This window comes from Suricata suricatta, chromosome 7 (genome assembly GCF_006229205.1).
Source record: "Suricata suricatta isolate VVHF042 chromosome 7, meerkat_22Aug2017_6uvM2_HiC, whole genome shotgun sequence".
Taxonomy (NCBI): Eukaryota; Metazoa; Chordata; class Mammalia; order Carnivora; family Herpestidae; genus Suricata; species Suricata suricatta.
This window is the reverse complement of record NC_043706.1, coordinates 60,829,043-60,849,230: the sequence shown is the minus strand read 5'-3', so window position 1 is coordinate 60,849,230 and position 20,188 is coordinate 60,829,043. Positions and strand designations below refer to the sequence as shown.

The following is a 20,188-nucleotide window of genomic DNA, read 5'->3' as shown; positions in this document are numbered from 1 at the left end:
TGTTTTATTTATTTTTGATACAGAGAGAGACAGAGCATGAGAGGGGGAGGGGCAGAGAGAGAAGGAGACACAGAACTGGAAGCAGGCTCCAGGCTCTGAGCTAGCTGTCAGCACAGAGCCCGACGCGGGGCTCGAACCCACAAACGTGAGATCTGACCTGAGCCGAAGCCGGAGGCTTAACCGACTGAGCCACCCAGGCGCCCCTCTCTCTCTTAATTTTTTGTAATGTTTATTTATTTATGAGAGGTGGAGAGAGACAGAGCATGAGCAGAGGAGGGGCAGAGAGGGAGGGAGACACAGAATTTGAAGCAGGTTCCAGGCTTCAAGGTGTCAGCACAGAGCCTGATACGGGGCTCAAAGTCACAAACTGTGAGATCATGACCTGAGCTGAAGTTGGACACTTAACCAAGTGAGCCACTCAAGTGCCCCCCTGCTTGATGAAAGTCACTTTTAACAGGTGTGAGGTGGTGTGTCATTGTGATTTTGATTTGCATTTCCCTGAGTTTATTCTATAAGTCTAACCTACTTGACAAACGTTTTCTCCTCAATAACCATAACTCAGCATGCAAGAATAGTTGTCTTGACCATTTCCCATACTATCTCAAAATTTAAAAAATTTCAAATATAACATATTAATCTTTATGAATGAACAGTTTTTACCATGCCATTAGGCCTATTGATTTGTTTAGCTGATATCTGTTAGCAAGATTTTCCTGATGAAGGAAGCACTGTTGGTTCACATTCTAGCCCAAGCTCCTAACCAGGGTAACTGCTCTGAAATACTCCCCATCACGCAGCTGTGTTGTCAAAATATACTCCTGTACAAAAATTGAACTCTAGACCATATTTGTTGACAATACCATCCTTCATATTTTTCTACAGCTCAGAGATAGTCATACTGGTTGGCAAAGAAGCTGAAGAAAAAGATTCTTCCTTCTATCACCATCATCTACAATTATACATATACCAAAAGAACTGCCACGTGAGCACTACTTATGCATTTGTCAAGACATAGTAAAAATATTTTGCTAGTTTTATTTGTTCTTTGAATTGATATTAGCTAGTTTAAAAAAAACATGTCAAGCCATGTAATCTTTGACATATTCACTCAATATTTCCAAGTAAATGTCTTTGATGTCATCTTTCACTGATGCGTTAGCAATTTTATGTTTATTTTTGTCTCAGCAATCTAAAGTACTCCTTTATAAGACATCTTCAAAGCACTAATGTTTAAATATCAAGTCTTGAACATTTGCTTCACTTGGCTTTTGAAATCAAAGTTCATTCTTTCCAAATTCTTTTGCTTTTGAACTTATTTATGTTTTATGTGTAAATGTTGCTACATTTTGATGATTTCATTGCTTCATTAGACAGTTCATCTCTGCAAATCACATGTTATGCTTAAAACTTCACTATCAGTGAACTGAACTCAACATATGAATGATCATATTTCCTAGTAAAACTAATAATATCAATTCTTTTAATCTTAATTTCTTTGCAATCACTTTCATGGTTATCAGTTAGTTTATTTCTGATGAAAAGATGTGTCAAAAACTCCCATGGAGCTTGATTTGGCATTGGTTACTTGGGGTTAAAAACAAGTAATACAAATTTTACATCCCTAACTTGACTAAAACTTAAAATAATTAAAAATAATAATCTATGAAAATAAATGATTACATTTTCTCAGATTTTTTGTGAATTACAGTTGACAAACTAACCTCAAACTGTCACATGTTTTACTGTGACCTTACTGTTCATGACTGGTAGGCAGTTAGCACCCTTGTGACTCCATGTGGTTCAACAACACACCCTCACATCTAGCCTATTGGATGAGTACAATAATCACTGGAATACACAGCCATGTTAAATCATTATAAATGTTTCTGATCATGGATTTTCAATTTCTGTACTTATCATGGTCCAGTATCACCTTGTCTGAATCTCAGACTTGAATAGTATTGCATTACACAGCACCTGCAGTTTATTAATTCCTATCTCTCTTATGAGGACAGTCCTCTCAATTCTTTTACTTCCTTTCCAATTCTTTTGACTAGGTGAACAATGGTCTAGGCTTTAAAAGAAAGCAAATACAGGAGGGCCTGGGTAGCTCAGTCAGTTAAGCATCCGACTCTTGGTTTCAGCTCAGGTCATCATCTCATAGTTTGTGAATTTGAGTCCCACAATGGGCTCCATGCTGACAGTGTGGAGACCGCTTGGGATTCTCTCCCTCCCTCTCTCTCTGCCCCTTCTCTGCTCATTCTCTCTATCTCTCTCTTGAAAACTAAATTAAAAAATTAAAAAATTAAAAAAAGAAGAAAAGCAAATACAAGGATGCCTAGGTTGTTCAGTCAGTTAAGCATCTGACTCTTGGTTTCAGCTCAGGTCATGTACTCACGGTTTGTGAGTTTGAGTCCTGCATCAGGCTCTGTGCTGATGATGTGGAGCCTACTTGGGACTCTCTCTCTTTCTCTCTCTTTGCCCCTTCCTGCTTGTTCTATCTCTCTCACTCAAAAAAATAAATAAATAAATAAAAGTTTTTAAAAAAGTAAATACAGGGGTAGTTTTGAGGAAAATGCAGATAGGACAGAGTCTATTTTCTCCTCTGATCTTGTCCCTTTTTCCACTTTCTCCATCACATAGTTCTCCCATGTGGGGATGTTGTGGGCACACTGTCAATGACAGTCTTGTTTCATTGGCTGACACTTCCCCACCTAACTCATTATATGTCTTAGTGTTGGTTTAGCTCATTCCAAAGAAAGTGATGATGCTGTCATTTTTGTAAGAGAATCAAAATGAGATTAAATAAAACTTAATTAATTAATTTTAAGTCATAGAATATTTTCCAAGAGTGTCCTAATTTGATTTTTCAAGGGAGGTGTACAAGACTTTCAAAATATGAACAGGAAGAGTAGTAAGATTTGAGAAAGGTTCATAGATTTGTTTGTCTTTGTAATCCTGTTATTGTTAGAAAATGTGTCTAATTGTTAAAAATAATGTGGCAGAAAAAGAAAGCAAGTTGTTTGTTTTTAAGAAAAACCCATTATAGGTAATTAGACTTGAAGTTAAAAAGCAAGATATATAGGAGTATGGAGGTGGAGCATGAAGGAGATCATTAGGGTTGTTGTTAAGTCTTGAGAATAAAAGATTAAAAATGAAAATGTCATCCCATGTGGAGTGTGAGGAATTTGCCTATTTCATTCTTTGCTTCAGTTTTTCTCATATGAGAAATTATCTAATGAAAGTATATTAGACATACTCAAGCCATGCAATTTTGACAAAATAAAAAAGGGACTAGTGCACCATTCTCAATATTAGATTAGAAGCATAACTTCTTTTGAATTAGTAATTTTTATGCCATCTCCATTTTACTTTGAAAGGGTTTTTATCTCTATGGCAACAACTGCAAAGAAATACATCATATTAATTTCCATCAGCTCCCATTTAAAATTATTTTAAGCCTATAGTAAGTTAGCAGTATAGTACACAAAAATTTATAACCGTAACTCCAAGGATTTATTGATAAGAAGACAGAGGCAGGACTACTTATATAGTAAATAAGTCCCCTGACATTTCCTAGCTTGGGAATTATATTTAATTAGCATGTTTCAGAAATTTTATACCATTTGAGAAAACAATAAGTGACACTTTATAAAACATGTACAGAGATATAAAAAGTGAAAAATTGCCAAAAGAAATAAAAATAAGAACAATTTAATTTTGGCAGTATTTTACTCTGTCATTTCCATTAAACCAATAAAGCAAAATTTCCTGAGAAGTAAGAATTGTATTCTAGCAAAATGGATTTCTAAAACAAAGTAAATTAATCCAGACAAATGGCTGATAACAGAAGCTCTTGTAAGAAACCACAGGTAATTTACAAAGGAAAAGAGGCACAGATAGAAAGGGTAAATGAAATGCCTACACTTCACCAGATGCTTAAGAATCTAGCAAAATTCTGAAATTACAATAATAGATCTTTTCTTCTCCCAATGCCCTGCCTCCCTTCCATCTTTTTAGTTTGGCTTCTTCTATTTCTATATTTATCACTGCTTTTACCTGAATGACTTGGGCCTGCTATCCATAAAGGAAAATTTTACTTGCCTGAAAATGATAATCTTGAGACCAATGCCACTTATGTTTTATTAAGTCACATCTATGCTGAAAAATTCTTTCAGTATGAGATAAACATGTATAGTGCCTTGACTCCTGCTCTGTCCCTGAAATGAGCACCCATGCCCCTCCTGTCTGTATTCACACTTGTGTCTTGTCTTTTATTTACTATTGTTGCATGTTGCTTGCAACTTCAGTTTCTCCCTGTTTGTTGACTTCCTTGCCTCGGTTTGTAAATGTACTCAATTAGAAAATCAAACTCAACAAAATGACAACAAAAAGCTTTTCCTTGACTTCTCCAGATGCGATCTTAAGCCATCTTTCTTTATACCTCAGCTTCTGAAAAGAACAGTCAATAATTCCCTAACTTTCTCAATAACTACTACACTCTCAAGACCACAAAATGTCCTATCTGCTTCTGCACAACACAACTACTCTCAAAACCAGCCTTGTTCCAGATCACCAACGGTTTTCCTCAGACCCCTTCCTCCCTGGTGTCTTGGAGGCATTTCTAATCAGTTGACTATCCCCCATCCTTTCAAAAATTTTCTCTTATTCTATTTCTCTATACAGTTGACCCTTGAACAACTGAGGGGCTAGGGGTGTTGGCCCCTGCACAGCTGAAATCTGTGTACTTTTGACTCCCCCAAAACTTAACTACTAATAGCCTACTACTGACCAAAAGGCTTACTGATAACATTAATAATCAATTAACACATTTTATATGTTTTATATACTATATTCTTATAATAAAACCAGAAAAAATATTATTAAGAAAATCATTACAAAGAGAAAATACATCCACAGGACCATATTTATAAAAAATACATGTAATTAAGTGGACCTGTACAGTTCAAACCCATGTTGTTCAAGGGTCAGAGGTACTTTTAACTTTCTCATTCACCTCCCACTCACCCCAATATATAAGTTTACCTTAATTTCAAAGTTCTGTCTTCAGTTCTTTTCTTCCTACAATCTCTCCCTTGGCCATCCTATCTAGCCTGGTGACTTAATTGTCACCTATAGACTTATGACTTCTTAACAGAAAACACTGTCTTCCTTATGATCTCAATTCAGGTTTCAAGGAGCTGGGACATTTGCAGATCCTTTTGGCAACTCTAATCCTATAGGCTTGACACTGACTCATCTCCAAAAGAATGTTTTCCTCTAGGATTTTCTACTTTGGTCAAAGGCATAATCACCATTTCAGATTTGATACTTTAGTTACAACTTTTGATACTTAAGTCTATTGCCTTGTCTCTGCTCATTCTGTCTCTTTGATATCTGTCCCATCTGGTCATTTCACATTCTTTTTATAAGCATCACCTGAGTTTAGCCTTTTGTTACTTATTGATGAGACTAACAAATAGTTCTATCACTTGCTCCAATATAAAACACACACATTCACAGTCTCTATCTGTCTCTCTCTCATGGTGAGGTTATTATTAATCAGCATTTTCATCATGTCTTCCCTTCTGCTCAAAAACCATGAAGGGCCCTGCATTGATAATGTTAAAGATGATGTTTATTCCACCTCTGGGTACAGATGGTGGTGGCAGACTTGGTGCCCAGCTACCACGGGTGCTGGCTGCTAATGGCTTCAGTCTGTGCTCTTCTCCAGAGGTTTGCCTTAGTCTACAGGAACTGCATAGCCTGGAGATACCTCAGAAGTTCCTGCCCTCTCACACCCAGTGTGGTTGGTGAGTATTCAAATTTCACCCCATACTCCAATGTAGGGATGAATTCTCTTGGTTCCAGGGGACCTGGCTGGGTCTGGGTAAGATTAGACTTCTGAAACCACATTTTTGCCTGTAGTCTTCTCTTGCTTTTTCTGTTTCCGTCACTCTTACAGGTCTCTTCTGAAAATGAGGTACACAAGAACTCCATCTTAGATTCTCCTTTTAGGGAAACCTGACTAAAGTCAACTGCCATGGTACTTCACATAAAACAGGCAGGCAAATGTTTCTTGAGCAAATAAAATAGGCTTTCAGATTTCTCAGAGAGGTTTTCATTCAAAATGCAGTTGCTTCTCTCAAAATAGGCATTCTCACATATTTTCTTCCTTTTCCAACTTTTTATTAATTAGCTCTTGTCTTTTCCTCTCAAGGTATAGATTTTGTTAGATTGTATTTATGAGACTTTCGAATTCTTTTAAAGATAAACTATAAACATTAATGAATAAGTACACAATTGAAATGCTTAATTTAAATTTAAACATGATTTAAATGCATGCTATTAAAGTGGTTTTTTTTGAAAGAAGGTGGAACATTGTAGAAAACACATGGCCAATGGAGAGTGTGTAGTGACAGGCTTCAGTACGGCAGAAAGTATGACACTATTTCCTTCAATGGTATTTTGCTCTTTTCATGATATTTTCTGGGGTTAATGCTTTTTGGGATTTTTAAAAGTTTTTAAAAAAATTATTTATTTGGAGGGAGAGAGAGAGAGTGAGAGACAGAGCGAGAACGAGTGAGTTTATGCCAGGGAAGGGCAGAGAGACAGACAGAATTCCAAGCAGGCTCCATCCTGTCCCTGCAGAGCCTGATGCAGGGTTCAATCCCACAAATTGTGAGATCATGACCTGAGTTGAAATCCAGAGTCAGACACTAAACCTACTGAGCCACCCAGGCACCCTGGAGTTAATGTTCTTAAGTGGCATGATTAATGAATAAAATATTATTATTCAATACATGTAAGTGCTATGTGTTTATATTATTAAATTTTATGTGCATATAAATAAACTTTTAGATATTCTTTTTCATGGTCCCTTAATATCCTGGCATTGCAAATACAAAAAACAATCCTAGCTAGTGTTCAGGTGTGCATCGTTTAGTTATTTTAGAATTACAAATGACAAATAACATAGTGGTCACAGCACATATTGTGCACTGTTATGAATTTTAAAAGTATAATAACCAGATATATACACATACATGTATGTATGTGATTTGCTGAAGATGTCAAAAATGCCAAATAGATGTCAAATGTATCAAAAACGATTCATGAAAAAAATATACAAGTTCACTGGTTTTTAAGGAAAATTAGGGAAGCCAGTTCTAAGTTATTTCTAGAAAATTCAAGAACTACTCTAATACTATTATGCCAAATATTTAGAAATGAGTATTGTACCATTTGCTTGTATTCCATAAAAGAGAAATTTCGAACTTTCTAAGAATTGTTGCATCACATTTATTTTGCAATGGCTCTACTGTCCCCCTGAAAAGTGAAATATAACATATTGAGAAAACTAAAGTGCTATAAAATTAAGCTTGCTTTCAGAATCTGTGCTATCACCTAAGGTGACTCAAAATATGTTGAGTTTTACGAAGTTAAGGTCTTGTATTGTTTATTATAAACATAATGCTAGCTTTCAAAGTCATTAGGCCATAAAAATGTTTCATGTTCCAAGTGTTTTCCCTTTCTAAAACTTATATGTTTATATTTCCCAAATTGACTAATGACTTGTGATTAATTCTTGGTTTTGGCAGCTGCCTTCATATATATTCACTGCATGCCAAATGGATAAATAACTGTACTTGACATTCCCAGTGGTAAATGTACCAAATAGCTACTAATGCGTTCAGTGTGATGTTCTGAACAATACTGATGCAGGAATATTAGCATACTGTCACTTTGGAGGAAAGTTCCTTCTCCTTTTCCATTCTTTTTAAGTGTTTCTATGACTAAGTAGTTAATATTTATAAGATTCTTTCATAGAACATCTGTCACCAGATTGCATTCAAAGCGCTCCTGACTTAATCTCAGAAAATACCTGAGGGCTAAGTTGTGATGAAACAGATAAATTTAGATCAGAATCTTCAACGATTTGCTGGAAGTCACAAGTTAATCCAGTCTCACAGCTGGAAACAGAACAGCCCTGTTCCCCAGATCCCCACTGACCAGGCAATGCTTGTTCTCAGTTGTTGGTGCAGGATAAACAGGGCATGGGCACAGAATGTGCACTCTTCACAATGTTTGGAGACCACAAAAGGATGAACTTACCTCTCTACAGTTGTCCCTTATAATGTTGTGGCCTTAATGAGAAAAATACATGGCTTTGGTCAAATTCTCAATATTCTCCATTTTAAAGACATGAAAATCTGGGTTTTGGAATGGAACCACAAGACAGACTGTAAGGGCTTCTTATTATAATGGAATAAAGAGACCAATGGCCTGAAGGCTTGAAGAGCTGTTGAATGTTTCTGACAACTGGATGTCCTGAAATGGTCCCCAGACTCACTCTGAAGGAGTTCTCTGTCTCTCTGGGCCACAGGGACAATGTGTCTCCAGTTTAAAGGATGTCCGATAAGATACTGTACTTCCTACACAGCAGAGACAAGTTCTTGGGTCTATTCACATAAATAAATAAGCCATTCAGAATCAGCATTCTGTTTACAAAATATGAAACATTTCTCTTCATTAATCCAAATAACAGATAGCTGATAAAGCTATTCTGTTACAATACAAATGGTGTCATTTTGACCCTTTATTTAAATAAATAAGAACGTCAGTTTGTTGTGGCTTAATGACCTATATGAGTATTACTGGCATTAAAACATTGGTTACCATCTCTGTTTCTTGTTACAGCCTTCCCAGGGCACTTTGTGAAATCTTCCGCTTTAAGTGCACTGCAGAGACTCGCTAATTAGAGTGAAGTTTACCACAAAGGACCACAGGCACGCTGTCATTAACTAGCTGTGATAATGATCTAAGGGGTGTCCTGTCTTCATATGTCTGGGCCCCATCTCATACTATGTCTTTTTTCACCTGTTCCTAATTAGACTGAGCTAGAATAGTCTCCCAAAGTCTTGTTCCTTTATCTTTCCCACTAGTCAGAGTGTGAGACAAAAGTAGAGGAGTCCTGCCCTGCTACACAAGTACTCTTTTGTGGCATTTGTGTGACATTAACATATATTAGCCTCTTTCCCTTCTTCCTGCCTCACTCCATTGCTTCGGTAATGATATTTGGTGCAGCTTTCTTTGGTGGACACCAAACCAAGATGGAGTAAGCAGGAGCATCTGGGTGGCAGGACACTAGGAGAAAATTGCGAAGTACAAATTTTCAGATAAAACAGACCAATGTCATTCCTTGAACTTCTTTTTCAGAGTCTCTGAAATTCTGATTCTGTATCTTGAGGCAATTTAATGGACAATATTAGAAAATCTCACAAGCACTAAATCATACCTTATTATATGATCAGTTGATGAGGTCACATTCCTAATAATTAATCACATGCTACTGGGAATTCATCAGTTAGAACAAGCAGAGGAAATTAATATGCAAAGTAATGAATGATACACTTTTGTTACTAGAAATGTATCATATGAAAAAGGTAAGAAGACTATTATGTTATTCTTATATTCTATACTGATTTCTCACTTAGTCTCTGAAATAGGGTATAAAATGATGAAAGCATACAGATGACTTGAAAAAAAATTTTTTTTTCATGTTTTATTTATTTTTGAGAGATATAGAGAGACAGCATGAGCAGCGGAGGGGCAGAGAGAGAGGGAGACACAGAATACGAAGACAGGCTCCAGGCTCCGAGCCAGCTGCCAGCCAGAGCCTGACGTGGGGCTCAAACCCACAAACCGTGAGACCATGACCTGGGCCAAAGCCAGACGCTCAACTGACTGAGCCACCCAGGCGCCCCCAGATGACTTTTATGTTTACTTATTTATACACACACATAACACCCCAACACATAAAAAAAAAAAACTGAAAAAAAGTCACATTACATATATACAAAATCTGTACATAAGATATATACAGATACAGATACTCATGTTTGAATGCTTTACATTCCTAGTAGAAATGGTACCTCATATCAAAAGAACACAAATGCAAAATAAACCATTATATTTTATATGGTGGAATTTTTATTACAGTATATTTTTTTCTCATAAAGTGGCTATTTTATTTAACTCAGTAAGAGTTTTCTCAATTATATATTAACCTTCTATAAATATTAATTTTAATATTTATATAGTAAACTGGGGATAACTAGATAATTTTTATGGTAAGTGAGTTTCTAGAAAGACAGCAAACAAAGACAAAGAGAGTAACATCATGTACTGAAACAGTAAAGGTTCCCCAAAGTCTGCTATGGAGCTCTGCAAATAAAAACAGAGGGACAGCGTTGCCTGAGTGGCTCAGCTGGTTAAGCATCTGACTCTTGCTTTTGGCTCAGGTTGTGATCTCATGGTTAATGAGCACAGTTTGTGAGCATGTCATGTTCAAGCCCTGCGTTGGGCTCTGTGCTGACAGTGTGAAGACTTGTTGGGATTCACACTGTCTCTCTCTGCCCACCCTCCTGCCCTTGCTAGCATTCTGTCTGTCTCTTTCTCTCTCAAAATAAATAAATAAACTTAAAATATAAAAAAATTCATGGATAAATGTAAATTTGATCATTTTTATGCTCTGAGTTCCATGTTTGGTTTTGTACATTTGAGTAAGATGTTAGAGGAAAGTTGCATAGCACTTGGAACCCTTGGATACACAATTTTTCAGTTACCCATCTAAAAATGTTATATAGGATCTAAAATGGTATTTCTTGGAAACTCTCAAGGTAATCCTTAAGGAGATATCTTTAAGAAATTTCATAGGAAGAAAATGGAAAAATATATCATCTGTATGCCAGCAAGTTTAAAACATAAACTTGTTTATGCAATAAACATGAAACATTAGTTGCAGAATGCCGAACCTCTAAGATATTATTTATAGTATGTATATTTACATATTTACATATGGATCCAAGCCAAAAAAGGTGATGTTCCTGCTATATTTATGTTCTTCCTAGGACCAGAATTAAAACCATTATTTAAAAAAATGTTGACTTTTTCCTTTTAGCAATTCAAATTCTTGGTACAGGGATATCAGCAATAGCATTCGTGAGTGAGCAGAATTGTGGATACATTCACTGTGCATTTTAAAGGTCAGTGTCAGTTTCAATACACAGAGATAAGAAGAGAATATTCTATTTCTCTCTCATCTTCATATGCAGCTAAATTACTTTCTGATGCTGAAAATTCATCATAATTCATTCTTTTCTCTATCAGGCTCCTCCCTAGAATTCAAGCCCATGTAAAATAATTTAATCTCAACTATAGACAATTGTTAGTGGTTTCTACCAGGCCCTGAACTCACTTCATTGGAACTATGAGATAATTCTATGGCTCTGAAATTAGCACTGTGGAATAAGCTCTCCTAAAAAAAAAATGTTTTTTAAACCATAAAATTTCTGTTTAGGATCAAAATTAGAATCCAGCAATAAAAAATGCAAGAGTGAGGTGTCATCTTGGTCCAACCAGACAACCTCCATTTGGGGCAATAACTAGCTGACTCACCAACAGAACCTTGTTGTTGTTGTTGTTGCTGTTTTACAGACCTAGAGTGATTTCTTTAAAGTATTCAGACGTGCACTTAATGTGACTAAAATGGAAAAATCCAAGGTTACATTAAAACAGTAATTTTTTTATATTTTGGGAGGTGCTATTAAGAATATTAGGAAGTCCTATAGGAATCTACATCTTAGTGGGAATATTTATAAATGTCAGTTCTTTTGAGATATTTCATGTGAACTTCTATAAACATGCTTAGTTGTCTGAAATACTCTTCACTGAGATACTTTTCTGGGCTTTCATTCAGTTCCTGTCCTTTTCCCTCTACCAGATTCCCTACTGGTGCCTCTACTTCCTCAAAATTCACACCCTAATTTACATCTTGCAATTTTCATTTCTTTTATATATATATTTTTTTACTTGTTTTTAATGTTTGTTTATTTTTGAGAGAGAGAGAGAAAGGAGAGAGCGCGCGCAAGTGTGGGGGAGGGGCAGAGAGAAAGAGAGACAGAGAATCCAAAGCAGGCTCCAGGCTCTGACAGCCTAGAGCCCGAGGCGGGGCTTGAACTCCCATATTGTGAGATCATGACCTGAGCCGAAGTCAGACTCTTAACTGACTGAGCCACCTAGGTGCCCTCAATTTTCATTTCTAATGTTCTCTCAATCATTCAACAGAAACTTCTCTCTCAGCTGGCACAATTCCAGCCACCTCTTCTTTTATCCAACATCTTTCCTCTGACTTTGTTCCAAATTTTAATCTTGTTCAACCCTCCAGGCATCCTGAAATGCTCTTCTGTTGACATTTTGGCCCTGCAGTGTCCTGGTTCCCTATGCTGGCCCTTCTCTGACCTCATCAAGGGCTGAACATCCTCATGGCCCTCATGCTGCTCTCCCTCACTTCTCTCTGATACGCTCTCATCTTGGGCTGAGGGTCAATGCTAAATGTTAGTTCAATTTTTAAAATTGTGTTAATCTATAAAAAATGTGAGACTTAAAAACTTTGGCAACTGAATGTTTTACTTCTAAGACTTGATAAAAATTACAATGTAAAAAATAGATATATAATGGCATATGACAGATTCAAAGAAGAAACTAAGGAGGTTAATAAAAAAACTATAAATCTCTAATATATATTGCCACCAAACATTGTTGAGGTTAAGAGAAGCTTTTAAGTACAAGAAGCATTCTGTTACTATATTTTATTAAATGAACACTTCATAATTTCAGATTTAGCAGCTTAAAAGACAGTGAAAAGAATAAAATGAATTAATAAACATTTGAAACAGAATTTTGGTGTGGTACTTGGAGAGAAATTAGTGTTCTTATTGTGCTTACAGAAAACTGTACACAAAGGGTTAAAGAGAAAAAGAAAAGGAATTTATCCAACAATCTGTATGGCTTAATAAAAATAATAGTAATATTAACTTGTTTCAACAATGTTTGATATTTTTCAAAGTATATGACACCTATATTTGAAACTAACCATGAGATATTGGTAAAGTAGAAGCTATTGGCTATTTAGCCATTGAGGAAAACCAACAAGTCAATGATTTGTTTAAAATTAAATGTTCTGCTTTCATTAAGGACATTTATGCCCAGAAGTCAAGCATGTAAGACTTGCCACATATTTTATATGTCATTTCGGTTAACTTAATGATAGTTAACTCCTTCCTGATCAAACACCTGTAATCAAAATATAAATTTTATTGACAATGATCATCAAAAAATAATTTTAAATTCATAGATATTTTTTCTGTTGTTTTCTATTGCAAGATTCAGTGAAATGGAAAACTGGTATTAGTTTATAGTATAAGTGTATGTAAGTATGTGTGTATGCATTCACACACATACACATACACATACAAGTACATTAATCTGTTTAGAAAAGCTGAGGGCTACCTAACTCTTAAGTAGAGAAAAAACGGTAGCACTAAGATGAACCTAACTGCAAATATGTAAGAATTCTCCTTTCTTTAATTTGCTTCCCTTTTGAGTAGCTTAAAAGCAGAGTAAGTCATGGAGTGTATTTGGAAATAATAATTTGTAAATGTGCATAATGCCAATAATATCTGTTCCAGCTACTTTCCTCAATAAATATGGCACTTGTGAAAGGCAACAGTATTAATGACAAGCCATGCCTAACGATATCTATAAAATTCTATTACATTCTTTAGTTTCTGACACTTACGTTACTCTTGGTAGAAGATAAAAGAAAGGTAATATTAAATTATTGAGACTGTACCTATTTATAAATGGAGTAAATTTGCATAAGGTAGTGATTGAACTTTTTCATTTGAATATGTTCCTCCATAATTATCACAAAGAATACATAAGTTCAATTTATTCTTTAACCCACCTTCCAATGAAATGCAAGCTTTGATAGGGTACAATTTTAATTTGAAGCATTATTATTTTCTAAAAGCCTCATTTGAATATTTTTTTCATTTCAGCAAGTATCTGACAAAGGCTCTCATAATTATCTTACAAGCCAAATTAAGAATTGTGGGTGGGAAAGAAATAGAGCTTAATGTATTTGTACACGATTTAATTATCATGCTATGAGAACATCAATGGCAATCAAGATGGCAGCCATTGCTGGTTTTACATAAACTTGTCAGCTTCTCTTCTGTTCAAGATTTATTAAAGATGTGCATGAAGATTTAGAGGATAGGCTTATCAAATTTTAAGGTGACATAAAGCTGGAAGTTATTTCACTGGAAAAGAAAACTAACAGAATGATATTTGGGACCAAAATTCAGAAGATAAATTTAACAAGGAAAAGGATCAATTACTACTCTGTGATTCAAAAAGGCAACTGAACAACAACAGGATGGATGAAGATCTGACTTGGCAGAAGTTTTCATTAAAATAAAAGACAGGGAACATCAAATTCACCACATGTTGGTACAAATCAAAAGTGCAATATCACTGACCAATTAAGACTTTCTTAAGAGGATGGATCTCATGTTAAATGTTCTTACCACGCACACAAACAACTCTGCCATGGGAAGAATAACTCAGACATAATGACTTTGACCTCACCTCACCCACCTAGCTCCATAATTTCCATCTCAAACCACCTATAGACTATATGTTTTTGGGAACTGAAAGTAAATATGTTCATTATTTTTTTGACTTTATTGAGTTATAGTTGGCAAAAATTTACATATATTTAAGGTATACAACTTGATGATTTGATATATATTGTGAACTATTCACCACAATTAAGCTAAGTAACATATCCATCGTCTCACAATTACCTTTTTGTTCTTGTGAAAACACATAAGATCTACCCTTTTAGCAATTTTTAAGTATAGAATATTAATTATAGTCTTGTCATTGTACATTATATCTCTAAAACGTATTTATCTTGCATAACAAAAACTGTACACTTTGACCAACAACTCCCCTAGTCTCCTCATCCTAGCCCCTGGTAATCATCATTCTACCTCTATTTCTATGAATTTAGCATTTTTGGATGTAGACATATAAGCAAGAACACACAACATTTGTCATTCTGTATATCTGGCTTATCTCACTTAGCATAACGTCCTCCATATTCATCCATGTTATCACAAATTACAGGATTTCCCCCAAGACTGAATAATATTCCATTGTGTGCATTTGTGTGTTTGTGCATGTGTGTGTAGTCACATTTTCTTTATCTATTCATCTGTCAACACGTTTAAGTTGTTTGCATATCATGGGAATACATATATTTTCTTGAAATGTTGATTTCATTTCCTTTGGTACCCAGAAGTATAATTGCTGAGTCACAAGGTAGTTCTATTTTTAATTTTTTAAGAAAATTCCATGCTCTTTTCCACAGCGGCTGTCCCAACTTACATTCCTACCAACAGTTCATCAGGGCTCTCTTTTCTCTGCATCCTTTACCAACACTTGCTATCTCGTCTTTCTGATAATAGCCATTCTAACAGGTGTGAGGTTATAGTTCATTATGGTTTTCATTTGCATTCCCTGATGATTAGTGATACTTAGCACCTTTTAATGTACCTGTTGCCCATTTGCATGTCTTCTTTTGAGAAATGTCTATTCAGGTTCTTTGCCCATTTTTAAATTGGGGTACTGGAGATTTGCTATTGAGGTACATGAGTTCCTGCATATTCTGGATATTAAGTAGGGGGGTATATTTTATCACTCAGTTTCCAGGAAAGGAGGGTTGTTAGAAGGAAAAAACATAGAAAATAACTCAGAAATATGATTCTAGAAGCAGTTAGACATCTTGGCCATCATTGTGAAGAAAACATAAAAAGAAGCTTGGAAATTAACTTCCCAAGGTCATTTTCATCTAGTCCTCTGCCCCTAGTGGTTTAAACGCTTAAGGAGGCTCCAAAGCCCAGATTTAGAGAAGTGGTTTTTTATTTTTCTCCGTAGGGCTCCTTAAAACTTTGATCTTGCAGCCAAAGGCATTTGCTAAGAAGGGAAAAATAAGAAAACAAAACAATATACATGATGTTTATGGCCCTAGGATCCTTAGTATTGCATGATTTCTCCTATTTTGTCTTTTCTGAAATTGTCAGAGCAGAGGAAATACTATCAAAGCAAGTTTGTGTTACATTAATCAGGACACAGCTAATAATCTCCTAGTCAGAAGAATACTTTATTACATGCTACAGAAACATGGATTTGATCTTCAACATAGAAGGATTTTTATAAACATTACATACAAATAAATTTAGCTTTTATTTTAGCAGTTGTTATTTTGGTTAGATACTGGATCTCTGCATGACTATAAATGTGGAGTTTTGCTTTTCTGCTTAAGACAATGGGGAAAAGGGAATTTTCTGAGAAATTATTTAATAGGGAGTGGGAATAAAGCTACCTAAATCCTATCAGCAGGTTATATTTTCAGTGCAGATGTGCTGATATAACCCAAATAGATAACGGGATTCGGTTACTTTTATCCTAGTAAACAAAATTGAGGAAAGAGTATTATACCAGAATTTATCAAGAAGGTTGATAGAACTCTGCAGTAGGATGTCATTGTGGATGTTTGTTTTTTCAGAGCCAAGCATATGAAAAGCCTATGTTGTGTCTTTTTAAGCCACACTTAACTCCACACTTCATAACATGTTATAAAATTGAATGGTTCCTCTTGGGAAGGGTATTTGTTTACAAATGCCAGAAAATAACTCTGATACCTGAATTAACAGACTTCCTTTTGCCTAGAGAAGGAAATTAACAATGAACCAAAGGATATTTCCAGAAAGGATTAAGAAACCTGTTTTAAGAAGGCCATGACTCAGTCCTTAGGTGTGTATACCTCTCAACATCCTAGGAATTTTAATATAAAATAGCAAAATATGTTTTTCCAATGCAGCCTACTTTAACAAATTCCTATTGTTCCCTTTTGTCACAAAGTGTTGGAAATTAAATTATAATTTGAGTAAAAATATTGCCCAATATGAATGAATGTAGATGGCTAACCAATTCTTACTCAGTGTGATGTATATTGCAACAGGGACCCTTTTGTAAATTGTCATATGCCACTAAAATGTCATAAGTGGTTAAAAAAAAAACAAAACCTTTGATCAGGTGGATTAATGAACTCCTGAATAGAGACGGGCTGGAGAGCCAAAGGGGAAACTGTAATTGTATATACAGGTGTTAGGAGTAGAACTCAAGTATGCTACTTTACAAATTATTTTATTTTATTAAAAAAAGTTTTTAATGTTTTTATTTATTTTTGAGACACAGAGAGAGTGCGAGCAGGGGAGGGTCAGAGAGAGAGGGATGTACAGAATCTGAAGCAGGCTCCAGGCTCTGAGCTGTCAGCACACGGCAAGATGCAGGGCTTGAACTCACCAACTGTGAGATCATGACCTGAACTGAAGTCGGATGCTCAACCAACTGAGCCATCCAGGTGCCCCGCTATAATTTAAAATATCAACATAATTCCGCTTATTAGCCATGTGTCCTGAGTTGTTTAAAAACCTTAGGTTCTCTATGAAGATGATAGTACTTTATATTTCCTAGAGCTAGTGTGAGAAATAATGAAATAATAAGATGATGCATTTAGCACAGTATTGGTAACCCATAAAGCTTGGCCATTATTTGCAAAAGTTTCCCTTTGATATTCTTAGCCATCAAAATTTATTAATAAGCCTTTAATATGTTTACCAAACTAGCCATTGGGCACAAAAAGTAGACACAGAGTTTTATAATTTTTAATTTTGATTCTCTCCGAAATAAAATTTAAATCGTCCCACCAAAAAATATAAAAAACAAAAACAAAGAAACAAAGATAGTTTAGTAGAAGGAATTAGTTTAAAAAAATACACAGAAGCATCATCTCAATCTTAAGCTCCAGTAGAAGTATATGGTCCATAATACTGGGCATACTTGCCACATTTTGTTCTGCCCTAAATGAGACCACACATGTTCAGTCCCATTCCTGATACCTCCGGAAAGTTCATGAGTATTTTATGGGAAATACTATCAGTGTGTTAGGAGTCAGGAATCCACATAAGAGAAAGAGTTAAGAAAAATGGGATCTTATTAACCTGATAAAAGCTAAACCTTGGTAAAATACATCACTGGTACCAAATATTTGAAGGACTCTGATATACTTGAGGCAAAAGACTTATTTGCCAGAGAGAAGAATGGGAATAACAAATAAAAAATGACTAAAAAAGAGGTTTGGGATTAATATCCTGGGACAGTAAAAGAGAAAATGAGATTTAGAATCAAAAGCCCCCAAATCCAGTCCTGGCTCTACTTTTTATTAGCTCTTTGACTGTAGGCAAGTCACCTAAACTCTCTGAGTCATACAATCCTCATAAATAAGGTAACAAAAGTTAAGAACAATAATCACATGAGCAACCACACATAAAATGTTTTGGGACCTTAAAATAATTTGAAAAGAGTAATAACAATAAGCCATAAGAATGGGGTACTCCACTGCTAAAAATGTTCAAGTGAGGCTGACCCATTATCACTGCAGGGGGTCCCTTTACTGGAGGAAGATAAGACTAACTACTGCAAATACAAATTATTCACTTACTACATATTTTATCTCAAAGGCAGTAAACAATAATGAAAGAAGAATTACAGTGCATCACTAATGTCAATAATTTAATTCAGCCAAAGACTGTAGTTAATAGCCACAATCTTTACAGAATTCATGAACAGGCTGGCACTCCAAAAGGATACTCATCAACTTAACTCTGCAAAGATCAGCTTAACTCAAAACTCCAAAGTATGACCAATGTGTCCTAGATCAAATTACAGTTAATTCATTTCACCTAAACTATGTCTCTACATTTGTGCTGCCAATCTTAAAAATATAGAGGACTTTCTGGATTGTAAAAGCTTTGTCAGAATCTCAAATTTCAGTCTTTGGATAGTTAATACTCTCCTTATGCTCATCTGCTTGCTACATTTTGGGTTTATTTTTATTAATGTTCAGAAATAAGTGAGCCCTGAGACAGTAATGGCTGCCAGTTGTTCCACGTTTACTTACCCTCTGACCTTCTTTTCCAGGTGGACCTTGTGGGCCTTGTATCCCCAGGGAACCCTAGTGTGGGGTGGGGGTGAAGAACACATGTTAATAGACTGTTTCAAGCATACTTGCCTCACAAAGAATGTTGTGAAAATCAATACCTCCTTTATTGATTAAGCAAAACTTTTAAAGTGATTTGAGCTTTTCCAAAGTTACACTCTAATATATTAAAAATGGTAAGTTGTTCTTCTGTGACTGGCTTATCTTTGGAGTTAATTTCAGAAAAAAGGCGACTCCAAACCAGGTATGAAGCCAGTGTTCACTTCAGTGAAAACTCCCATATGGTCAGAACTGTGTTTCACCAAACTACCATAAATAAGTAGTAACAATATTTGCAAGCAGGGAAAAAAGCTTCTTTCTATATTTGAACTCTATAAATACAGCCACACTTTGGGTTGAGAGCGGCTCTGTAAGTATCCTCTGAGAAAACACATGGTCATGACGTTGGCTTCAACATACGTCTCTTCATAACATTTAATCTTTAGCATCACAGTCGTTATTTAACACTTTCTCACATTATCATCAAGAGGCAGAAAAATAATCATTTTTTTCAGATTGTACAAAAGGTCCAGGAAATCCCATGCACTTTTAATTTGTAAGTCAAGTCTCCTGATTGTCAGTTACTTTTATACAGGAATTCCTACTCAATAGGAAACTCAAAATGATTGTATAGCAATTTTTTAAAATTGTTAGTAATTATTGTCTCTTTGAAAGTTTCTTCTTAGCTCTTCTGATGCTTTCTCCTTCCCTGTTCAATCTTTTAAACATGGGAGTTTGGACTTACTTTTTTCTCAGTGCTCATTCCCTTGCCATGATTTCATGTACCAAAGGTTTTGAATATTCTAGGCCAGTGACTCCAAGGTTTATAACCCAGGCTGTTTTCTGAGCTGCGTACCCACGTATCCAATCGCCTACTTTTGATACTCACTCTACTATATCACAGGCATCTGAAACCTAGCATATCAGACACTGAACTTAGGACCCTCTCTTCCAAACTAGATTCTCTTCCAGCATTCACCAACTCAGGTAATCCACATGACATTCTGCTAGTGCTCATGCCAGAAATCTAGCTCACCCTCCATCTGCACTTTCCTCTCAAATCTCTCTTTCACATACAGTTACCAAGTCTGGTTGGTGCATCTCCAAAGTATATTTGGAACCATCTATTTCTTTACATTGCAACAGCTTCAATCATCACTTCTTGCTTGCCCA

General features: G+C 35.5%; 1 protein-coding gene across 1 annotated transcript in view; it reads right to left on the bottom strand.

The window, feature by feature from the left end:
• Positions 1–20,188, bottom strand: part of COL19A1 (collagen type XIX alpha 1 chain) — a 309,028-nt gene that overhangs the window by 119,087 nt on the left and 169,753 nt on the right. The window contains exon 15 of the mRNA XM_029943181.1: positions 18,938–18,991. Within this exon, the coding sequence (XP_029799041.1) occupies positions 18,938–18,991 (54 nt within the window). The remainder of the gene's footprint in view (positions 1–18,937; positions 18,992–20,188) is intronic.